Source organism: Magallana gigas, chromosome 7 (assembly GCF_963853765.1).
Source record: "Magallana gigas chromosome 7, xbMagGiga1.1, whole genome shotgun sequence".
In the NCBI taxonomy this organism is placed as follows: Eukaryota; Metazoa; Mollusca; class Bivalvia; order Ostreida; family Ostreidae; genus Magallana; species Magallana gigas.
Window position 1 is genome coordinate 47,773,210 of NC_088859.1, and position 25,508 is coordinate 47,798,717.

At 33.5% G+C, this 25,508-nt stretch overlaps 1 protein-coding gene across 1 annotated transcript; it reads right to left on the reverse strand.

Moving 5' to 3' along the window:
* LOC117684513 (uncharacterized) lies at positions 1-25,508 on the reverse strand. Its single transcript, XM_066065869.1, has 10 exons — positions 25,370-25,508; positions 25,204-25,261; positions 23,688-24,023; positions 14,615-15,258; positions 8,582-8,738; positions 997-1,788; positions 733-911; positions 471-645; positions 159-379; positions 1-21 (listed from the first exon to the last, which is right to left on the reverse strand). The coding sequence occupies exons 2-10, from the start codon at positions 25,205-25,207 to the stop codon at positions 1-3; spliced, it is 2,529 nt and encodes an 842-aa protein (XP_065921941.1). The 5' UTR covers positions 25,208-25,261; positions 25,370-25,508.

Genomic DNA, 25,508 nt, shown 5'->3' on the forward strand with positions numbered 1-25,508 from the left:
TTAGAGATAAAAACTCATAGTCTAAAGAAGGATATACCTTTTTTTCTAAATCAGAAAAGTTTAAATTTATATAGAGCTTGGAATATATAATCATATTTCTAATAAAATGTATTTTTCTTACATATGCAATTCATAAAAAAAATAAGACGACCACTGACCTTCGAACTTTCTGTACTTTTGAATCGAACCCGGAATTCCCTATTAATATCAATTAGAAATGTAATACCATGAGAGAGAAATAAAGAGAGAAATAGAGAGGAAGGAGAAAAAGAGATTAAACCTACCCTTTCAAACACCGAGTTGGCCTGCTTTTGACGCTCTGTAAGAGGAGGAATATCATATATCTTGGTTCGAGAGCCTTCTACTCTGGAATATGTGTCTGATGACAAAAAAAAGAAAACCTGACAGAATTCAATAGTCAGGCGGCATATACCATCTTCTACATATGACACTAACGCCAACGTTCCTACCATACAGACTGTAGCTGTTTCCTCCGTCAATATTTTCCAGGATCTCAATCAATCTTTCTCTGAGGGCCTCCAGTTTGAGTCTTTGTTCAGGAATTGTAGCCAGTCCCTCTAAAATCAGACCCTGTACACGACGAGGTCGGTTAAATCCCTGGGGTTTAAGATGGGTAAAAACTATCTGAAGGTAGATAATTAATATTTAATAAAATTTGTAATCCATCCAAAAGTGGTACATGAAGTGGTATATTACTAAACATGGTATTACATGGGTGACCATATCATTAATGTCTGCGTCGCTGATATCGGAGTATGGCCAGGCGGCATAGTTGAGGATCTCGTCTGCTAAGATGTTGAAGGACCAAACATCGCTGTGGATACTGTAATGTCCCTCCAGCAGACTCTCTGGGGCAGCCCAACGAACAGGGACTCCGCTAAAGTCAAGATCTGTTGAAGAAAACATAGAAAATAATCACGTGTATCCAGAATATATGAAGTTTACTGAATTCTCTACTAGTAGGTTAGCTCTTACCTATGATACCACTAATTATACCACCATCCGATAAATCAGAAGGTCTTGCGGCCATCTCAAAGTTTTTTAGTTTTACAAAATAGCCGTCATCTGACACTGTACAACCGTAGGAAGCCGTGGTGATATCTCTGAGCAGACATTCTTGTCTGTGGACGTATATAACAGCCTTCACCGCCTGTATTATTATCCTGATCAGATCAACGATTGGAATTATCTTTCTTTTTTCTCTTGCCTCCAGGAGGCGCCTCTGTAAGTTGTCTCCAGGAAGTCTCTCTTTGATGTAAAATTTTGGAAGCGACTGACTAAAGGCTAGGAGCCTTGTCACATTTGATTGAAAGTGTTTGGATTCTATCTCTTTCAAAACCTCAAGCTCATTTTCTAAGTTTTCTTTTATATATTTGGTTTTAATATCTGAAAGGTTTGCCGCTGAGGTGTTATCATGCATATTAACATCCTTTGATTCAAACTGGAATGTTTCGTAAAAGCAAGTAATCGATGCGTTTACATCGCAAATTGTACATTGTTTGCGTTTTAATGTGCTTTTTGATTGCAAATTTGTTAGGTCTAAAAAAAGACCACATTTCTCTAGAAGACCTTGTAAATGAGTGTCCGTTACCGACACTGTACCATATACACCTTTTTTCCTCGCTATGGCTCTGTATCTGGTCCGAATACTTTCGTTGTGGTGGAAAAATAGGCTATGTGAAAAAGCGAGCCCCTCGGAGTGAAAAGTGTCACTCTTAAATATAGAAAACAACTCGTCTTCACATCGGTAATGTACATCTTGTTTCACTGTAATAAAATGGTTAAGTTATAAATCCCGGGTACTAACTCTCTCTCTCTCTCTTTCCCTTCCCCCCTCTCTCTTTATATATATATATATATATATATATATATATATATATATATATATATATATATATATATGTAGATAAATAAATACTTAAATAAATAAAATAGAATGCGACAGTCCAAATTAAATAAATTTATTTAATTTGGACTGTCACATTCTGTTTTATTTATTTAAGTGTGAATATGTATATATATATATATATATATATATATATATATATATATATATATATATATATATATATATATATATATATATATATATATATATATATATAAGCACTGAATAGAATCAACAACACTAGGCATCTTTTAAGTGTCGGATCTCATATATAGATACTAAGCCAGTAAACTGAAAATATAAAGCACTAAAAATGACTAACGACACAAACAATAGAAATTGTCAAATTTTCGGGACAACCAGTCCCTTCTTCAGGACCACAAAATAAATTACATGAGTACAAAACAAAGAAAACAAAATCTAAAGCTACTACTTAACTACTTAAAAATCTATAAAAAAAGAACAGCTACATTATAAACATTTGTTCACATTCTTAAAGAAGGTGTTGCTACTTTCACCGATCGCTATAAAGTAACCAATCGACTGCCAACTTCACGTCTGATTAAGTTAATTAGCTAATTAAAATTGGAGTCCGAGTTAATAAATGAAAATTTGAACCCCCGTTGTTAACTCGTACGGCACTTATGATATAGACTCGAATTTTTGATTAAAAAGAGATAAAATTAAAGGAAAATAAATAAATAAAATTAAGAAAAAAATGATTTACAAATAAAAGGTAGTAAAGAAACTAATAAATGAATGGAAGAGGCGCAGTTGACAGATTTTATGAAATTACTATGTGGGTGTCAGGTGATGTATGGCTATGAGACGTTCATTTTAGTGAAGTCCATTTGTTTGTTCATGCCATCAGGTCTGAATGATTTGAGCCTGTGCATCCAGAACTTTTCCTTGCTCTTCCTCTCCGCGTCTGTCCAATGAGGATTATGGTCAATAACCAATACTGTCATGTCTTCCCATTTGTGGCCACTTGTATTGAAATGTTCTCCGACGGGCTCCTTGACTTTTTTGGTCTTTATGGTAGAGCGATGGTTGTTGATCCTTCTGCGGAGGTCATCTGTTTCACCAACGTATTGCTTAGAGCAGACTTTGCAACTGATGAGATAGATGCAGTTGTCTGTGCGGCAAGAAGTGTTGCCAAATATCTTGTAGGTGCGACCCGTGATGGGGCTTTTAAAACTGTCCGCGTTGGTGCTGTGTTTGCACAACGGGCATCTGGTATCGGAACATGTTTTAAAACCACCATTTGGCAACGGGTTGTCCAATCTTGCCCTCACTACCATGTCCTTTAAGTTCCTCGGGCGTTTAAACGCAGCCATTGGTGGATCCTTGAAAAGACCAGCCATTCTTTCGTTAGTGTAAAGAATGGGCAGATTATTTCTAAGGATGCTGTTGAGGTTCTTAAGGGCGGGGTGATATGTAGTGACAAGTAGAACTGTTTTTTCTTTGTATTGTAAAAGGGTTTTCCTGTCATTTGTAGTAATCTCATCAATTGCAGATTGAACTGTGTGGGCTTTATAGCCTCGATTACACAGATGGGATTTTAATATTCTGCTCTGTTCTTCAAAGATTTCATTAGAAGAACTGATTCGGGTTGTTAATCCTTTAGGAATTCCTCTAAAAGTATGGGGAGGGTGGCAACTCGATGGCTTGAGGTAGAGGTGAGAATCAGTGGGTTTGGTATGGAGACTGAATTTTATTCCACCATCTTCCAAGATGGATGTAGTATCCAAAAATACATTTTTGGAACTAGATTAGTCCACTGTGAATTAAATCGAATTGTGGAAGGAGTTGGCAAAGGTGATGAAGTCATTTAGGCAGTCTCGGTTTTCGACCCATTTCATCTCAATATCATCAATGAACCGCAACCAGCTCAAAGGTTTGAAAGGAGCTCTGAGAAGATGGTTGCGTTCCAATCTTCCCATAAATATATTGGCGTAAGAGGGAGCCATTTTGGTGCCCATAGCTGTACCACTTATTTGTATGTAATGTTCGCCATTAAACATGAAATTGTTTAGCTTGAGAACATGTTCAAGGAGCTTAAGTAGAGATTCGGTTGACGGCTGCTGAATCGTTCTACTGTCCCATACCTCCCTGCAGGCCTCGATACCTTCATCGTGAGGAATATTCGTGTACAAGGACGTGACGTCCATTGTAACGAGAAGAGTATGGTCTGGCAGGCCAGAGGAAGGTGTCTTATTCAGGTAATCTGTAGTGTCCTTGAGGTATGATGGCACATCTTCTACGTGTGGACGGAGATGTAAATCTATCAATTCAGATATTTTCTCCGTGGGGTGGCCGATGGCACTGACTATAGGGCGCCCAGGCATTCCTTCCTTGTAGATTTTTGGAAGCAGATAAAATTCACTCGGTCTACAGTTGGTTGGGCGAAGCGTTTCATAAACATTAACACAAATCTCATCATTTTCATACATTTTGTCCAGGGTGTTAGTGATGAGAGCTGAAAACTCTTCGGTTGGATCAGAGTCTAGTTTCTTGTAGAAACGATCGTCTGTCAGTTGTCTGTTCGCTTCAGCTAAATACGCTTGGCTTGTTTGTCTAGGACAACCCCTGTGGATCCTTTGTCTGCTTTCTTTATGACTATGTCGTCCCTGTTTTTCAACCTTTGTAGAGCAGATCTTTCTTCTTTCGTCAGATTGTCAGGGACGATTTTTTGGTTGGTCAGGAGCTTCTCAATGTCTGACTCAACGGCATCAATGTAAGACTCAAGTGCTCCACATTTGCCCGGTGCCGGTTCCCAAGTACTTTTGGGTCGGTACAACTTATGTTCCTCTAAGTTGTGCAAGGGTGGAGGAGGTTCGTCTGTGTGATCATTGCTGGAGTCTTTTCGCGAGAAGTGTTCCTTTAATCTTAGCCTTCGGCAAAAATGCTCTGGTGTCCTCTCTAACCTTTTTCTCATCGACCTCATGCGGTGTTGGACAGAAATTGAGACCTTTAGATAGAAGCGATGTCTCAACGTCTGTGAGAGGAACCTTAGATGTATTCAGAACTGGGCAGGTGTTGGTATCGGCCAAGGACTCGTCTTCACTTGTTTGCTTCTTGTGCTTGAAGCGTCTAGAGTGCCGTTTTTTTAGCAGAAGGACGAGATGACAACATATTAGACCTAGTTCTGATTGTTGCTGGAACACCGTCTCGAAGGAACTTCCTGTTTTGGGTATTGTTGAGGTCATTAGATAGGGTTGTATTGAATGTTGTAATAATTCTTTTTGCTTCAACAAAATCTGCATGGGAAGTGGATTTATTAAGAGAAGACCCCAGTGAAACTACATCTTTCTCCAGTTGACGAAGTCTGTGGTTATCCCACGACAGACAGACAGACATTAATTCGTTGGAGCATCTTCTTAATATGAAGTCCCAGCGTTTTTTGGAAGTTTTTAGAAACTAACCCTAAGTTGGGAGTGACATTTATCTGGAAGCCTTTTGGTATAATGTCACAGTTGATATACGTTTCTAAATTTGATATTCTGTGTTTGGTTTTGATACATTTCTTATTTTGTTTTTTCAGAAGTTTAAAGGTGTTGTTTTGTTTAAAAGCCATGAAAATAAATTTAATTTCAATAAAAACTAAAAAGCCGAAAGATGTTTAATTTTTAAGACAAAGGTTATCCAAAATAAATGTTCTCAAGCTGAACAATTTCATGTTTAATGGCGAACATTACATACAAATAAGTGGTACAGCTATGGGCACCAAAATGGCTCCCTCTTACGCCAATATATTTACGGGAAGATTGGAACGCAACCATCTTCTCAGAGCTCCTTTCAAACCTTTGAGCTGGTTGCGGTTCATTGATGATATTGAGATGAAATGGGTCGAAAACCGAGACTACCTAAATGACTTCATCACATTTGCCAACTCCTTCCACAATTCGATTTAATTCACAGTGGACATATCTAGTTCCAAAAATGTATTTTTGGATACTACATCCACCTTGAAAGATGGTGAAATAAAATTCAGTCTCCATACCAAACCCACTGATTCTCATCTTTACCTCAAGCCATCGAGTTGCCACCCTCCCCATACTTTTAGAGGAATTCCTAAAGGATTAACAACCCGAATCAGTTCTTCTAATGAAATCTTTGAAGAACAGAGCAGAATATTAAAATCCCATCTGTGTAATCGAGGCTATAAAGCCCACACAGTTCAATCTGCAATTGATGAGATTACTACAAATGACAGGAAAACCCTTTTACAATACAAAGAAAAAACAGACAAAAGCAGGGTTCTACTTGTCACTACATATCACCCCGCCCTTAAGAACCTCAACAGCATCCTTAGAAATAATCTGCCCATTCTTTACACTAACGAAAGAATGGCTGGTCTTTTCAAGGATCCACCAATGGCTGTGTTTTAACGCCCGAGGAACTTAAAGGACATGGTAGTGAGGGCAAGATTGGACAACCCGTTGCCAAATGGTGGTTTTAAAACATGTTCCGATACCAGATGCCTGTTGTGCAAACACAGCACCAACGCGGACAGTTTTAAAAGCCCCATCACGGGTCGCACCTACAAGATATTTGACAACACTTCTTGCCGCACAGACAACTGCATCTATCTCATCAGTTGCAAAGTCTGCTCTAAACAATACATTGGTGAAACGGTTGACCTCCACAGAAGGATCAACGACCACCGCTCTAACATAAAGACCAAGAAAGTCAAGGAGCCCGTCAGAGAACATTTTGATACAAGTGGTCACAAATGGGAAGACATGACAGTATTGGTTTTTAACCATAATCCTCATTGGACAGACGCGGAGAGGAAAAGCAAGGAAAAATTCTGGATGCACAGACTCAAATCATTCAGACCTGATGGCATGAACAAACAAATGGACTTCGCTAAAATGAACGTCTCATAGCCATACATCACCTGACACCCACATAGTAATTTCATCAAATCTGTCAACTGCGCCACTTTCGGTTATTAGTTTCCTTTACTACCTTTCATTTGTAAATCACTCTTTTTTTTTTATAATTTCTTAATTTTAATTTTAAAAAAGAAGATGGGTGGATAAGGCGTGTAAAATGCCCATACGCAGTCGGACAGGCTACTGAAAAATTAAAGTATCAATAAATCTGATGGGTTTTTTAAAAAATCATTTAAAACAATATATATTTAGCAAATCATTGATTTCTATCCTTAAGGTATGTTCAATACTTGGAATATGTTGACTCAAACAGGCGTATAAGTATCAAAACCTACAAATGCTATCATTTTTTAGAACTTCAAGGGATTTTCTTTTATAGAGTGGGTCTGTGCTCCATATTTTTCTCATAGTCTAATTAAGGTCTATTGGAAAACAATCCGATTTCAATCAACAAAAACGTGGAGAGATGACCTACTATACTAAAAAAATATCATTTTGTATCCCAACAATTGAACGTTTTGAAAAAAAACACATGTCCGGTAGTTCGTGGCCTTAGTCACACATAATATTTAAAAAGCCCACTTTGTTGTGTCTGAAATGGCTCAGTGGTTAGAGTACCTGGCATAAGCTAACCTTATATATCTAGGGTTTTTATGTTACGGGTTCGATACCACCAAAATTTTCGACATAATTTGTTTTCTTATTTTTTGTTAAATATATTAAAAACTGACTATAGTTAGAGATTTTGCTTTTGCAAAGTTGTATTATAATATCTTTGAATAGATTTAATTGGGGAAAAATAAATTCAAAATTGTATTTCACTACTAAACCGAATGGGCATTTGCGCCATCTTATTCCTCCATCTTCTTTATTTAAATCTCTTTTTCATAAAAAATTCGAGTCTAAATCATAGGTGGCGTACGAGTTAACAACAGGGGTTCAAATTTTCATTTATTAACTCGGACGTCAATTTAATTAGCTAATTAACTTAATCAGGCGTGAAGTTGGCAGTCGATTGATTACTTAGAGCGATCGGCGGAAGTATCAAAACCTTCTTTAAGAATGTGATCGAAAGATGTTTATAATGTAGCTGTTCTTTTATATAGTTTCTTAAGTAGTTTAGTAGTAGCTTTAAATTTTGTTTTCTTTGTTTTTTACGCATGCAATTTATTTTTTTTTGGTCCTGAAGAAGGGACTGGTTGTCCCGAAAATTTGACAATTTCTATTCTTGTCGTAAGCAATTTTTAGTGCTTTTTATATTCAGTTTACTGGCTTAGTATCTATAAATTAGATCCGACACTTAAAAATGCCTAGTGTTGTTGATTCTATTCCGTGCTTTATATATATATATATATATATATATATATATATATATATATATATATATATATATATATATATATATATCATTCACTATGGGCAGGTATATGTCAATTTGAAAGTTATTGCAATGTTTGTTCTTATTATATATGTGTGTATCTATGCAATGTGTATTCCACCTGTATATGACATATATATATATATATATATATATATATATATATATATATATATATATATATATATATATATATATATATATATATATATATATATATATACACACACACACACCAGGTATGTAACTTTTATATAACGTAAACCTTAATATGCAATCTGAAATTTATACATCGATCAAGTTAATAAAAAAGATTGATAGAGTGCATGTAGAATTGCATTTGTCAGATAAATTAATGTTTACAATCACACCTTTATTTTAGATAAAACTTACCATCAGGGTGCTCTTGCTGTAGTGTACGGATCACGAACTGCCCAAGCAGGCGATTAAACCACTTTACCAATCCTTCGTCATTTGATCCATTCATAAACGAAGACAACCCCACTAGTTTCTGTACGCCGGCGATCAACTTCGATTGCTGTCTCAGTATCTATTATAATATCAATACAATATGTTTAAAAATTAGTCTTACGTATAACACATTACCGTCAAAACCTTGTATTATCATGTAAAGATTTATGAATGCTATAGTAATTTGATTTCGTACTGTGTCTAGAAATTAAGAGGGTGATAAAAGTTAAAATGATAAAAGAGTTTTTGGCCTTTTTCAATGGAGAAAAACAATGTTTAAAAACTAAATTACTAACAGTGAAATATGTAGATAATTATTTGGAAAAATTAAACCAGGTATGGGGTAATAGTAATTTGTAATGGTTACTGAGTGTAATAAATTACGAAGGATGTCATTCAAAGTAATGTGCAATTTACCAAATTTTTAATTACATGTAATTGTTATTTAAAAACAACGAACGTAATTAAATTTGTGCAGATATATCGCGTACCTAAAGGAATGATTGTTACGAACATCGAATTCTCAACATTACGTCACAATCACTAAAACTCAATAAAACATCGCTAATGAATATATAGCTGTTCAACGTCATCAATACTCACTATAATGTTGCATGTAGTAGGCGACCTGTCTATTATTTAACATGCTGAAATAAGCTTTTCAAAATTATTAAGCATGCACAAATTTTGTTGGGGGATGTAAAAGTTTGTAGTGAGTCTATACTTAAGCTCCTGATATTTACAAGCATATACATAGATTATTTAACAGAGTTTGAGCCAGTGAACAAATTATTTACATTCTGTTCCGCGTCAATACTCGTATCGAAAAAAATATTCTCTCCCAAAAAAGAAACGCAACATTTAGTATCATTTTTGCAAAAGAAATTTTTGCATATAAAATAACTAAAAGCAAGTTTTGTAATGAAATGCTTAGGTTTCCATATTACCAGGGATGAATTTAAAATGCAAAATCTGATGTGCGATCAACCGTAACTGTTGCGAAATCAAAAATAGGAACATTGTTTGATTGGTGTTTCAAGAAAGTGGAAAGCGCTTTGCATGCCTAAATTTTTGTTAATTTTTATGTGTGATGTGTGTTAACAAAATAAGACTAACGCATGAATTAAATGTTTGGCCTTGTTAGCTGTAGGACGATGTTTACGTTTGCCTAGATTAGACATTGTTTCGCGCATGATCGCAATAGGGCGTCTCGAAGCTGGGGAGTCACAATACGTTGTTGCTCAGCATTATAATGTTCACAGGAGTACAATCTCTCGTCTTTGGCAGAGATATTTACAGGCTGGGACGTCAAATGATAGGCCACGAACTGGTCGTCCGCGTATTACAACTGCGCAACAGGATCGCTATTTACGTATTCTCCATCTACGCAACAGGTCAGTTACAGCAACACAGACTGCTTCAAGAATACCTGGCATTCGCAGAATAACCGCACAAACAGTGCACAATCGCCTGCGAGAAGTTTGACTGCGAGCCAGACGACACTATTTTGGTCCTATCTTGGGGAGACAACATCGGCGTGCATGGGTCGGATGGTGCAACACAGTTAGAAACTGGACTCTAAGGAATTGGAGAAGAATCTGGTTCAGTGGTGAAAGCAGATTTATGCTACCGCACCGAGATGGCAGAGTGCGTGTTTACAGGCGAAAATATGAACGTTTTGCAAACAACTGTGTGGTAGAAGTTGACAAATTCGGTGGGGGCAGTGTTATGATGTGGGGCGCTATTTCTTACAATCAATGGATGCCACTGGTTCTTGTTCCTGGCAATTTAACGGCGCAAAGGTATCGCGACGAGATCCTCCAGCCTCACCTTCTTCCAGTCATCAACACGCAGAGAGAGGTTTTTCAGCACGACAACGCCAGACCGCACACAGCACGTGGTGCTGCTGTCGACTTTCTTGCTGACCACAACGTCACTGTGTTACACTGGCCATCAAGATCCCCGTATTTGAATCCCATTGAACACCTCTGGGATCAGTTGGATAAACGTGTGCGCATGCGTCAACCAGCCCCGCAAACTCTTCTGCAATTACAGCAGGCACTACACGAGGAATGGCAAAGAATACCCTAGGTCCAAATTCAACGTTTGATTAAATCAATGCGGAGACGAGTTACAACAGTTTTGCAAGCAAACGGTGGCCACACAAGACACTGATGTAATTGTGCAAATAAACATTCGTTAAACCTTTTGTTTTGAATTTTGTTTTTTTAATGATTACAACTAACACAACGACTATCATTAAGAAAATTATTGAACTGTTCACGCAATGTATGAAGTATTTTAAATTTATTTTTCTATCTGACAAAAACTTGTAAAATAATACATGTTGCGTTTCTTTTTTGGAAGAGTATATAATAAAACCGTCCCTGTGCTTAAGTTTTGAAGTATTTTATTGCAAAAAATGTATATAAAACTCTAATAATTCTTTGCTTTCATAAATCAACTTCGAATTGATGTACAAAGCCTTTCTTAGACTTTGCGCAGTACTTTTTATGAACAATTGACGAAAAATAACGTCATATTGCAATTTGATGAGATGGTCATTATTTAAATGATATTAATTCAAATTTATCATTTAAGTATCATATTTCAATTGTAATAGAAAATCTATCGCAGATTTTTTTAAAATTATTTTTTCTCTTACAAGAAAGCTTTTCTCCATCATGTTCAATTAAAAAAGAAAAGCAATACACACAATTTTTGTATTGGTCCCTACTAAATAAAAATCTAATTCGATTTTCATGTTATTTTTTGATTGATTTTGATATATCCTTAGTAACTCTAACTCATGTAAAATGTTCATAAAAATCTCTATTGTAGAAGTGAATTGGGTCCGCCGTCTTTAATTACAGTTAAACTTTGGTATCTCGAACTTGGTGGGACTGAGTAAACACTTCAAGATATCCGAGGGTTCGAGATATCGAAGTTGATGAAAGTTTGTCTTTAATGTTTCTAGACACGCAAATGCACATATTTTTTCTTTACATTTATACACACATGTATATAGTCATGTTTCCAAAAAAAAGACATGCGATTCAAATTACTTGTCAGTTACTTTCAATTACACACTAGTGTACAGAGAAATAAGAAAGCTGTCAACTATCCATTGTCCCCCACACTTCCAAGTACATACATGTACATGTAAGGTAGTATAATACAAAAGATACAAGATCAAGTTAAGAGTAGTTAGGTTGGCTCTATACACCCACAGTTTTTTTCCCAATTTTCAATAGAAGACCACAAAACATATACTTATCAAGTATAAAAATGATGATAGTGATACTATATATAGGTTTTTAAAAAGAATTTTTAAACGTTTTTTCGTGTGTTTGTAAAATATAATTTAAAAAGTTAACTATTAACAAATTGAAAGAACTTTTGGCCATATGATGGATATGTCATTCAGACACATACATAAAAAATATAACACTTCTTCATAACATTCAAAAATGTTATTATTGCAATTTTTTTTATATCTTACTGTGTTGACAAATCATCTAAAAAAGCTGCTTGATGTTGAAAATGTATCTTAATAAATGGGACTTTAAAACATTGAATGAAAATCATTGCAAATAACCACCAAAACAAAAATTCAAAATTTTATTTGGTATGAAAGTTCCTCAGGTAAGAGTTATCGTTCCTAAGTCCCAAGGCCCAAACACCTTGGGGACTTTTCAATTTCTGAGTTGAAGAAAATTAAATATTGTATTGGAATGATAAATACATAAATATTTCATTATTGGTCTATATAAGTAAATATATGCGCTTAATGCAAAACTCAGTCAAAATAAATAAAGGGGAAAATTAACTTGTAGGATTTCATGCATCCCAATCTGAGAGAAATTCAAAGCCACCCTCCCATCCCCTTTAGGTGGTATGGAACATCTGTGGATTTAAATGTGGATTAAAGTACATTATAGTTGAAATAATTTTATCGGTTTAGAATTTTCTTTTACAATATTTAACCAAAAAATACGTTTTAGAAAACTTTGGAAAGGTAAACATTTTAAAATCCCCAGCTGGATTCGAACTCATGACTTACACAGGTCCGTAGTGGACCCTCTGACACACTGCGCCACGCTGAAAGATAACACTGATGGGAAAGAATCTATTTATAAAATTATAGTTGATATTCTTTTTTATTTCGATAAATAATACGATACATAAAAGTGTCCCATTCTACCTTACATGTAAATAATGAATTTTCCAATTATCAAATTAAATCTATTTAACCATTTTTTTTTCAAAAGAGCGGTCACCATACAATTCGCCTCAGTTGAAATCAGCCAGTACCGGAAATACATGCTTCCAGATTTACTTTTTTGCTTACTGCGTCATCAAAAAGTGGTGTATAGAGCCACCTTAATGATCCTCGACAACTTGTGACTTCTACTTTTTATGACAGTACGTCACAAGTGGCGATTTTAACGCATTGTGAAACAGTTTATATCGCCAAAATTTGGTGTCTAACTCTGTGGCGCAATGGGTCTAGATTCGACCTACCGATCCGCAGGTCTTGAGTTCGAATACTGTAGGACTTTTATTTTCCTGAATAGCAGTAAAATTTTAAAGGTTCAATCTTTTTCCCCAAAATTTATTTTTTTTCTGTCATTTTCAATATGCATTTCCATATCATTAAATAATTTAGAAGAACGAGCTTGTATGCAGAACATTTTTTCAAGAGTGTGGTAGACCCTTAAATGGATTTAACTAAAAACATTTTTTAACCATATACATGTATACATGCATCTTTGGGTAGCTCTCCTATGCAGTTACTCGGACAAACCGAAAGTGAAACAGTGTTTGGACCTGAGCACAAATCAACACACCGCTGACAACATACAGTTTTAATCGATAAATTCGATGAAATGAGTTCTTTAGCATTTATTTTTCAAAGAAACTTATTTATAGATACCTTTAAAAAGTCAGAGTTTAAATGGTACGGATAATTAAGATATTTTTTGAAGTCGTACATTTTATGTATTCCTACGCCAGAGTTCAATATATTCTCGTTCAACCAGACGCTCGGCTGTCTCCGTAAATATCCGACAAGCAGATAGTCTCTCTTGCTTGTCGGAGATTAACCGATACAGCTGAGCGTCTGGTTGAACAAGACTAGAGTTCAATTTTGCTTGGGTCCATACACTTTCTCATAACTATTTTGATTACTGATACCTAGTTTGATGAATAATTTTTTGGTTTTTTTTACACGATATGATTCATATTGGGTTTTCACGAAATTGCTGTGAAAGAATTCATATTATAAAAAATATGCGTAATTCAAATACATATAGGAAACTACTTGCCACGCAAAATAACATATCATTGATTTTAAAATAAATAATAATCGATAAAATCAACTTCCGTCAGTACTTCATGACTTTGATTAATATAAACATTTTCAATGATTCTCTACCAAATAATAAATTTCCCAAATTTATGAATATCGATGTATCAAATATTTATAAATTTGTTAGGAACCAAGTATTTTGATGGTATGCTCGATATCAGGTGTGAATGGTGCTTTGATAAGAATTATAGTCTGCTCTCTACCCATGATTTACCTGTATTTTCCAATGAGTTTATAAAGAATTTAGCGGATATGATATAATTCAAACATTGTACGTGTAGGTGTAAGTTAAGGAATATGAATATTCGACGGTTAATGAACGTACATTAAATGCAACTGTGAACATGTAGGTGTTAAAGACCAATCATTGGTAATTTTTTTGACAAAATTTGTACATATCAATAAATTCAATAAATGTATTTTCTCAAATGTTAATTTAATTAGTTACATTTGCAAAGTAATTTGTAATTTGATTAATAACATGTGGAAATCCGTGTACTGGTAATTTAATTAAATACTTTTGAATGTAAATGACCCCATCCCTGAATTAAACTTATATTTTAGAAAGTGTTCTTCATATTTACCAAATTCCCCGTATGAAAAAGAGCAGCAAGTCCTTCGATGTAGATATTTCCATCCTCCCTACTGAATTCTGGAAGAAAATCGTCCACATCTTCTCCTAACAATAAACTGTCATCCAAGTCTACATTTTCTAGACCAAATATACATTGTGCTGTTTTTACAAATACTTCAACATCTGGGTCATTTCTTTCTAACATTCGTTTACTTTTTGATTGTATTATATCCATTACACGCCGAATTCGTGGAATCCAAACGTCAAGTGCTTGGATTGCATTTAAATAAATAAAACAATTAAACATAATTCCGAGTTGAATCAAATGTTGGAACACTGGGAGAGATTTCTTGGTTTCTGCAATGGCAGTATATAGCTGGACCGTGCCGGTCTCATACAAATTGAACAGGTCTTTCCTTGAAAACCGTCTGTGATCAATAAATAAAACCATCTCTGTTGTTTCTTGAATACAAAGATTTCTAACATGTCTATTTTTACAGGAAAAAAGAGTTAAAACTTCAGTAATCTTATTGTCTAATTTAAGACTTGGAAGCAGTTGAACAGTTATGAACTTCTTCAAATCCAGCTGATCACCCATCGGAAAAGAGTCAATTTCCTCGCTAATCTTTGCAACAGACATACCTCCATAGTTACCTGTGAAATATCGATACATTATTAATACACAAAATTAGAATTTTTTTTGAACGTCAACAACTTTACGCATGTAAAAAGTTTCTTGAACATTTAACAAAGAAACGTTTACATTTCAGTTTCGAACATATCAATTCCTGAAAAAAATAAAAAAGTGATATATTAAATGCCGTTTCATATACAACTAAAATTAATTATTTTTCTACTTCTTCATTTTACGTCAATCAACCGCCTCAACATACGTAATGTTTAACCATGACGTCACATGGCGTAAGAACACACAGTGGAATATCAAAAATTTATTCCATGAGTGATATCCACCGTATATTGAGATAAACATGTGAAATCAAGCCAATTCTCTCTTCAACGATTGCAGTAGAGAAACTTTTACCTCACTACATAACAATTATGTCTGGTACTTGGTCAAACCATTTAAACAATATAAGATTCTACGAGAAAAAAATTTAAATCTTAACTAAAAGTGTTCTTGGCTATTCTGATAATTTCTCATATGCATCTATGGTACTCTAAATTTATATTAAACACAGATCGCTATCATCAGCACAGCTCCGATGGACACAGATTGCCGTTATAAAATTCTTTATAATTTTTTGGGGGTTTCAAAATTATTGTAGGGATGAGCGCAGTCTCTGTATCTTAATATGTGCATAAAACTAATTAAAGTATGTTTGTTTCCTATTATAAATTAATCGGTGAAAAAAATTCTCTCTCTCTCTCTCTCTCTCTCTCTCTCTCTCTCTCTCTCTCTCTCTCTCTCTCTCTCTCTCTCTCTCTCTCTCTCTCTCTCTCTCTCTCTCTCTCTCTCTCAGTTCATCCGGTTATTAAACAAAATAAAGATAATGAACCAAAAATGCATGATTTAGTTTGATAATCGGTTTAAGGTTTGTATTTTTTTTTTCAATTTTCATTATTTCTAACTCTAGATCTGCTAGATACATGTTAAAGATGAAAAGACTCTCAACTGCCTTTGTTATATCGGGCAGGATATTACTGCTTTGTTTGTCTAGACATAGTTTTGTTCGTTTGTGTATATCTAATTAGAGTCTATTGTTTGTCCAACTTAAGAAAACCCCTGGAACTAACACAGAATATACAAGATATACACAACAGTTGTGTCGTGTGCCCAGGTGCATGTTTGTGTATATCTAATTAAAGTCTATTGTTTGTCCAACTTAAGAAAACCTCTGGAACTAACACAGAATATACAAGATATACACAACATGTGTGTCGTGTGCCCAGGTGCACGTCAGGGTTTCTTAAGGCGTTGAATCTTAGTATGTACGAGTATACGATAAGTCTAGTGAATAAAAGTTAATTTACATTTGTAATTCATTTTCAAATATTATTTCCTAGCTCTGGGTTTCAAATATGTTACGTCTACAAATTAACGATACATGTATGTAAGAGTAAAATCTTGAGGCTAATTAATTAATGTACCGGTGATCATAAATAGGGGTTGATTATTTAAATATATGTATAAGGGTAAATATGTCAAATATACCCGGCCTGGCACATCATACAATTGTATGTACAAGTCATTTGCAATTGCCACATGCAGTAAATACGTCACCGGTAATTGGTAATTTTGTTTGTTATAGAATTGATAGTTTAAAAATCATGTACATACAATTACATGTAAATATTTAAACATATTGGAACGGCGCCGCGATCATGAAAACCGGGAAATTGCGGGAAATTGAACAAATACCCTATTAGTATCAATGCATTTAATAAAAGAAATGATTTCATTTTCTTTCTTACATTTTTATAGCTATAAATTAGATGAACGTATATCTACTCGGTTTAAATTTATTAACTAAGAAAGCCTACTATAGTGAACCTAACGGTTTCCATTTAGGTATAATATATTTTTGTTCACTGAAGACCAAGTTCCGTATTTCATTCTAAATACATGCATGCATGTAATTTATAAATTAGATATAATTGATTGTTACAAACTGAATGGTTTGTCAAATCTTTTCAAGTAATTACATTCAATACAGTGATTCAATATCCACTGATATATAGGATATAAAAACACTCATATATATGTAAGTTGCCGTGGCGCAGAGGAAGTGTGGTGAAGCAGCGGTTTGCTAATGGACAGGTGAGCAAGGTGTATTTTGACTGTTCGAATACAACCAACAGCGTCTATTGTTTATAGTGAACCAATTAACTTTGTCTTCCACGAGAAGACTCTATGTATATACATTTGTTTGTTTTGCTTATTTTGTATATATTGTGCTGAAAAAAGACAGTGTAAATAGTAAATCAAGTGTGAATGGCTGCCACGTCAGGTGGTCGCCATTTTGGCGGATCAAAGAATTTGTTTGCCGGCAGAAAATACTGTCGAGAAAACACTCTATTCGTAAATGTCAAGGACAATTCCTTTGTCAAAGCTGAGAAAATCATCACATTTATTCACGAGACCTGTGGAATTGGTAGTTTATTAGCATGTGTACCGAAATCTGGGAATCTGTACGAAATAACATTAGACGGAAAAGCCCCCATACAGTACCTCCTTGAAGGGATAAAAATAGGTGACAACACTTTCGAGTGTAATGAAGTTGTACCAAGCTCGTTAGTGGTTAGTTTTATGCACCTCCCTGCATACATCGATGACAATGAAATCGAAGCAACGTTAAAATCAATGGGTGTTGAACTATTGTCACCAATCAACAGAAGGTTTTATCCAGGTACTACGATAGCCGACGGCACACGATATGCAAAAGTCAGACTACCAGAACATATGACCTCGTTTCCTTACACATTAAAGTTTCAAAAAGATTACTATCGATGTATTCACAACGGACAATTAAAAGTGTGTTCGCTGTGTTATTCTAGTGAACACCTTTTTAGGGCATGTCCAGAATTCCGATGCTTTAAGTGCAAAGAACAAGGACACTATGCAAGGGCATGTAAATCTACCAGATGTAAACAGTGTGAGGAATGGGAACACAGATGTTCGTGCAGGGTGAGTGAACACGGAGACGAAGGCGAAATCGATGAATGGGACCATGAGGTGAATAACGAGGATGACATGGATGTACACAGTGTCGGTGACGAGGAGGCACCAGAAGGGGACCAGGAAACCGGTGATCAAGAGATCGGTGACCAAGAAAAATCGCACACAGAAGAACAAAATATAGAAGAAAAAGACGCGGAGGAGACCGAAACTAGTGATCAAAACGGAAAAAGTGATAATGATAAAACGAACGAAACAAAATCCGAGAAAATACCACCTGATGTTATAGATTCCGAAATACGCGAAAGTGAAAAAGAATCATCAACCGTGGAATCAGACCTCGACACGGAAGTTACCGTTAAAAACACAAAGAAGAGAAAAGGTAAAGAGAAAAACAAAGGAAAAGCAAAGAAGAACAAATAAAATGAAAGGAATACTAAGTACTTACTTTATTTTCACAATGGTTTTTATAACCTCGTGGAATTGTAACGGTTTGTGCAATGTTGATAAAATGAAAATGGTATTTAATTTATTTGAAGATAGAAACTATGACATTGTAGCTTTACAGGAAACCCACTGGAAAGACAATTTTATTGAAAATTATAAACATATATGGAACGGTGATATATATTATGATAGCACAAACGTGTCATCTAAAGGTGTAGCATTTTTAGTGAAGAATAGTATCAAAACAAAAGTTGAAAATATAAATGGGTTTGATGGTAGATATGTACATATAACATACAAAGAAAATGACACCAAATATGACATTATAAATGTATATGCACCAAATGATGTAAAAGAAAGAGCATTGTTTTTTAAAAATATTATTGAAATAATGCCACGTTCTACAAGTTTAATTATTATGGGAGATTTTAACAATACTCTCGCAGACATAGATAGAAATGGAAAAACTGTACATAAGTATGATCATAGTTACAAAGCGTTGATAGATATGATGACTGAACATAATTTGGTTGATGTTTGGAGACAAAGAAATGAAAAGAAAAAAGTTTTTTCAAGAAAAGTTGTAAGAGGAGATATGATTGTACAAAGTAGAATTGATTTTTTCTTGATCACAAGAATTTTATGTGCCTATGTTAGAAATATTTTTTATGTAGAAACAACAATGAGTGATCACTCTATGGTTGTTATGAATTTTAATACAGATGTGTCTGAAAGAGGTCCAGGTGTTTGGATACATAACAATTTACTTTTACATGATGAATATTACGTAAACAAAGTTCAAGAACTCATTGAAAATGAAAAACAATGTATATTATTTGAGCAATCAATTTTGGTGTGGTGGGATAATTTAAAGTACAAAATCAAAAAATTTTCAAGAAATTATAGTCAGAATAGGGCAAGAGAAAGAAATAAAGAATATTATAGAATTCAAAACAGTTTACAAAGATTGTCAGAAAGAATAGCTGATGGTGAAAGTATAAACATTGAAAATTTTGAAAAGCTTAAAACAGATCTTAGTGAATTTGAAAATGAAAAATGTAGAGGAGCTATACTAAGATCTAAAGCACAATGGGCTAATGAATCGGATAAGTGTACGAAATATTTTTTGAATTTAGAAAAGAGTAGAAAAGAGTCGAATACTATAAAAGAGTTGGTGGATGAGAATGGTGGAGTTACAGAAAATGCAGATTCTATATTAAATCTGCAGTATGACTTTTATTCTAAATTATATTCATGTGTAACAATTGATTATGATAGTAAAAACCGGTTGTTATCATTGATTAATACAAAGATTGATGACAATGATGCCGCATCATGTGATAAATGTATAGATGTTAATGAAATACAACAAGCTGTGAAAGAAATGGCCAGCAATAAAAGTCCTGGTCCTGATGGGCTGACTGTTGAATTTTATAGAAAATTTTTACCCCATTTAAAAAACATATTGTACAGACTATTTTTAGAAATTGAAAATCAAGAAACATTGTCACATTCTATGAAGATGGGTGTCATTACATTATTATACAAGAAAAAAGGTGATAAGAGATTGTTAAAAAACTGGCGACCAATTAGTCTTTTAAATGTTGATTATAAAATAATAGCAAGAATAATGTCAAATAGACTCAAACATGTGTTACCTAATGTAATTTCTAATGATCAAACATGTTGTATTGTTGGAAAAGATATAGCTGATACTTTAGTAAGTATTAGAGATATAATAGAAATGGTTGAAATGGATCAAGTGGAAGGTTATATTGTAAAAATTGATCAAGAGAAAGCGTTTGATAGAGTAAGTCATGAATATTTACTAGATGTGTTACAAGCATATGGTTTTGGAGATTATTTTAGAAAATGGGTAAAAATATTTTATACAGATATTTATAGCAGTGTAAAAAGCAATGGACATTTAACAAAATATTTTCCAATTAGAAACTCTGTTAGACAAGGTTGTCCAATATCTGCATTGTTGTATGTGTTATGTTCAGAACCTTTAAGTTGTGCAATTAAATGTAACCAATTTATTAAAGGAATAGATATTCCTATGTGTGATAAAACTGCATTAGTTTTTCAGCATGCAGATGATACAACGATAACAGTGTCTGATAAAAAATCTATTTTTCAAATATTGAATGTTTTTGAATTATATGGAAAAGCATCTGGTGCCAAAATTAATGTACAAAAATCTGAAATTATGTGTATTGGAACAGGGCAATTGTTATCAAATGATAAACAACTTATCAATATTACAGAAACAAATGTCATGAAAATTCTTGGAGTTTATTTTGGTAAAAACTTTTTAGAATGTGAAAATTTGAATTGGAGAAGCAAAGTTCAAAATATCAAACAAGTTCTTAATTTGTGGAGACAAAGATTGTTAACAATACATGGAAGAGTTAGTGTTATAAATACATTATTTATGTCTAAACTATGGTATTCATTGTCTGTAATTTGTATTCCATTTTGGGCTAGAACTACAATTCAGAAAGAATGTATTAATTTTTTATGGAATTATGGTACACACTTAGTGTCATATAAGACAATTGTCGGAGAAAAAGAAAATGGTGGTTTAAAAATGGATGATATCTATTTGAAAATGCTTTCTTTTCGACTAAAATTTTTAGCAAAATATTTTTGCACAAGAAAAGAGTTTGTATGGAAATACACTTTTAGTTATTTTTTATCAAGAATTTGTGATTTGAAAGGAGGGGTTGAAATGTTTCTTCTACAGTTGAACAAAAAAGATTTACAATGTTTACCTTGTTTTTATAAAGAAATGTTTAGTGCTTGGTATGCTGTGAAGGACAATATTGAATACAATGAACGTTTAAATGATGTGTTTAATTACTGTTTGTTTTTTAATCCAAAAATTGTCAATCAAAACAAGACATTGTTATGGAAACATTTTATAAAAGCGGGGATCACACATATCAGAGACATTTCTTATGAAGTGATACCTGGATTTTTACCTGCATCTTTTATTGTAGAAATGATACATGAATGTGATTCTGAAGTTAATGCAAAACATATCAAAGAAGATTATAAAACATTATTATCTATTATTCCAGAAGAATGGAAAAGTGTTGTTCAAAACAATGATTATAGGAAAGAAGTATGGTTACCTACTTTTTTACTTTGTGTTGAAAATACTAATTATGTTTTTTCTTCATGCACTGTAAAAGTCTTTTATAGATTGTTGATTCAAAAATTGTTTAATCCTCCAAAGTCAAATGAATATTGGTTAGAAAAACTTAGAACAAACGATACAAAGATGCTTGATAATAGATGGATTGTACTTAAAGAAAGTGGAAAGCCTCCTGATGTTGTGGAGCTTGATTTTAAAGTTTTTCATAATGCAATTTTTACGTATGAGAAATTGTACAAAATTGGTAAATCAGATTCCAACAGATGTCCACTGTGTTTATCAGAAAGTGAAGATTTACTTCACATGTTTGTAAAATGCAAAGAAATACAAGATTTTAAAAGTAATTTTATGATATTCCATTTAGAGTCATTATTGAAAGATTGTGAAAATAGTGTATACAATGTCTTAGATATCGATGAGATATTCATCACTGCTTTTCCAAATGTTATGAAAAATGTTAACACTTTTTTTGTTAATTTTTTTCTGTCCATATGTAGATTCACAATTTATAGAAGGAGACAGCTTATGATGTTGCAAAATAACAAAACTGTGCATTTGACAAGTTTCTGCAAATATTTGCTAAGACATTATATCTATTACAACTATTATTATATGTGTATTGTGAACAACAACAGAAAAGTATTTTTTAAAAAGTTTTTGAAAAACAATCCACTGCTGAAAGAAACAGAAGGAGTATTATTGTTCATTTTTTAACGAGTTTTTATTGTAAACTGTCAAACTATATATAATGCTGTGATAATAATGATGATTGTTGATGTGTAATTTGTATGATTGATCAATAAAAGATAAAAAAAAAAAAAGTGTGGTGAAGCAAAGATAAAAAAAAAAAAGTGTGGTGATGCTAGTAAACTAAGGGTCCCGGGTTCAATTCTCGCCGTGGCAGGTTTTTTTTTGTGTTTTTTTTTTCATTTTTCTTTCTAGAACAAAAACCGTTTTAATACCTTTTCTTTCATAAAGTTAATACATTTTGTTGGAAATTAAGCACAATATTGAATTAAATTTTTTTTAATGGCTTAAAGGTGGCTTAAAGGTAGCTTAAAGGTGGCTTAAAGAAGTTTGGACATTAAGGACCTATAAGTTGTCCTTAAAGGTGGCTTAAAGGTGGCTTAAAGATAGTCTTTAAGCTGCCTTTAAGCCATCTTTACGCTTTCTTTAAGCCACCTTTAAGCAACACAAATAGCTTAAAGGTGGCTTAAAGATCGTCTTTAAGCTACCTTTAAACACCTTTAAGCTATCTTTAAGGAGGACTTAAAGATGGTCATTCATCCTGTGATTTATTTAAAAATGCAATTTTCCCATAGACTTCAATGTTAACTTCAAGATGGGATAAATTTGTTAATATTCAATATTTTTGTTAAAATTTTAAAGATGAATCTTTATCGTTAAATAAACTCCTTAAAACCACACTAAGGTTTTAGCAATCAAAACTGCAATCTATTAGATATTAAACATGATAGTGATGGATGCATTACCTTAACATAATGTTCCGAATTCGAAATATGTATATGTCTTTTACTATTTAGAGCCGCGACGCCTCGTATGTCCTGTGCATGACCCTGTGCATACATGTTTACTTTTATTATCTTTATCAAATTCTATTGACAATGCTGTTATTTTAAACCACGTGATGCAAATAAAGTTCAAGTCGGTATGCTATAAATTCCGTAAAAATAACACGCAATCACGAGCTTCATTCTAACTTTTAGTACATGCATAATTTTATCCTTTTATTGAACTAGACTTAAAATAAGAAATAATAAAGATGAGAAAATTTAGCTATAATATCGTTTTAATTGGTCGAATCCATACCCATACCTTGAGGAGAGAAGAAAGACCTGCTGATCATAGGATTGTGGTTTTCTTTTTTGTAAGGAAAAAATTCAAGAGCATCCATGAATGTATCTTCTAAACACAGGTCATTTTTGAGTTTATTATGAATAGTTACACCAGTTGTGTACCCATACTCATCTTCATCAAGATTTTCCATTCGTCTACTAGAATATGCGTGTTGTATTGGAAGATCGTTAATAGAATCTTTGCTGAAAACCGCCCTGGTGGCTACGTAAATCGGGTGTTCCGTAGGAATAACTGTTTCCGGTATATCCGGTATTTCTGAGTAGATGTGATTTTCGTCACTAAAGGGAGTACCATCTGTACAACAGGTTTAGTATAAAGTTAGTAAGTTCTGGAAATAATAATTTTTTTAAAAATATTTTCATGTTATAAAAGAAATATGCTATTGATAGATAATATAGTGTCATGAGTCAGGCTTTTAAGTCTGTTACCTGATACTTATTTCATTTTTGAATAGTTCATATAAATTTCACGTAATTTGTTTTTTCTTACGTTAATTTCACTTAAGTGCTCTTTTTATTTGGAAATTTTCGAAAAATAAACAATTAAGTTACGTGAGGCATTATTGCTTGTGCAACAACTACTTGCTTATTATGTTTTTGAGTTTTTGTTTTTAGAGAATAAATATCCAGACAAGATATTAGGTGTATCATTTTCTTTTTTATTCTTTGGTGTCTCTTTCAAAACGTTTTTCACAATTGATTCCAGACGAGTTTTAACGGCTTGTTAGTTGTTAGGAAATTAATTAAAATGCGTGAAGCATGCCTTGAATTTAATGTTTTTCTTTTATATCTTAATATTTCCGTTGTCATAGGAAATGGCGGAAAGAAAAACTTTTCTGAGGCACAGGTCAACTTTTAGATAAAAAAAGAAGTATTTAAATTGTTTTCAGTGGTCAAAATTTACATTTTTCAGTACATGTACCTTTGTCTGTCATAACGCAAATAATCAAATATGAAACATAATGTTTAAATCATTTCATTTATGACGCACATAACGTATTGTTGGGATGCAAGCGGGGTTTGCTTAATTATACGAAATGAAAATAACGTAAAAATGTACATAATTTTATATTTAATCGCACAATATTTCAAAAGTATTTAAAGCAATATGAGCTGCAATTTTCACGTTGAAATTTTGTTTTACGAAAAGGTTCTAAAATGAAAAAAAATCATGGTTTTAAATATCTGTAAGCTGTATTTTTGTGAGAAAAGCCATTAAGAAGCCTTTATTGGAGCAAAACTGAATTATTGTTGTCCTGTACAAAAATTGCTTCAAAAATTCCTTATAAGAGAAATCTTTCTTCTGACAAAAATAAATGAATTTTTCAAACTTTTCTCACCATAAAAGTTTAAGTTACATGCAGACTTATCAAACTAGCAGGTTTCTGCAGCAAAATATTTTTTTTGAAAATACAGCTCATATTGCTTCAGTAAATATCATTTATATCATCAATGTCCTAATGCTCAAATCTCACCCATTTTGCAGCAATATTTATCCAAGTTCTTTATATGTCCCGTTCTGTTCCTATGGCTCTAGAAATACCAGGTTTATTATTATAAGAAAAGATGTGGAAATATAGTCCTTATTGGCTGTTCTATAACTTCTCATTTGTCAAAAGCACGTATGATTTTACACTATACCTGCACAAAGGTAAATCATCATGCAATCATTTGTAAACGACAAAAAACCGGACGTTCTTATCACTGTGACTACGACTGTATTTAACAACGGGAGTCTTTACAGGCACTATCCTACAAAGTAAATATGAGACAAGTCATT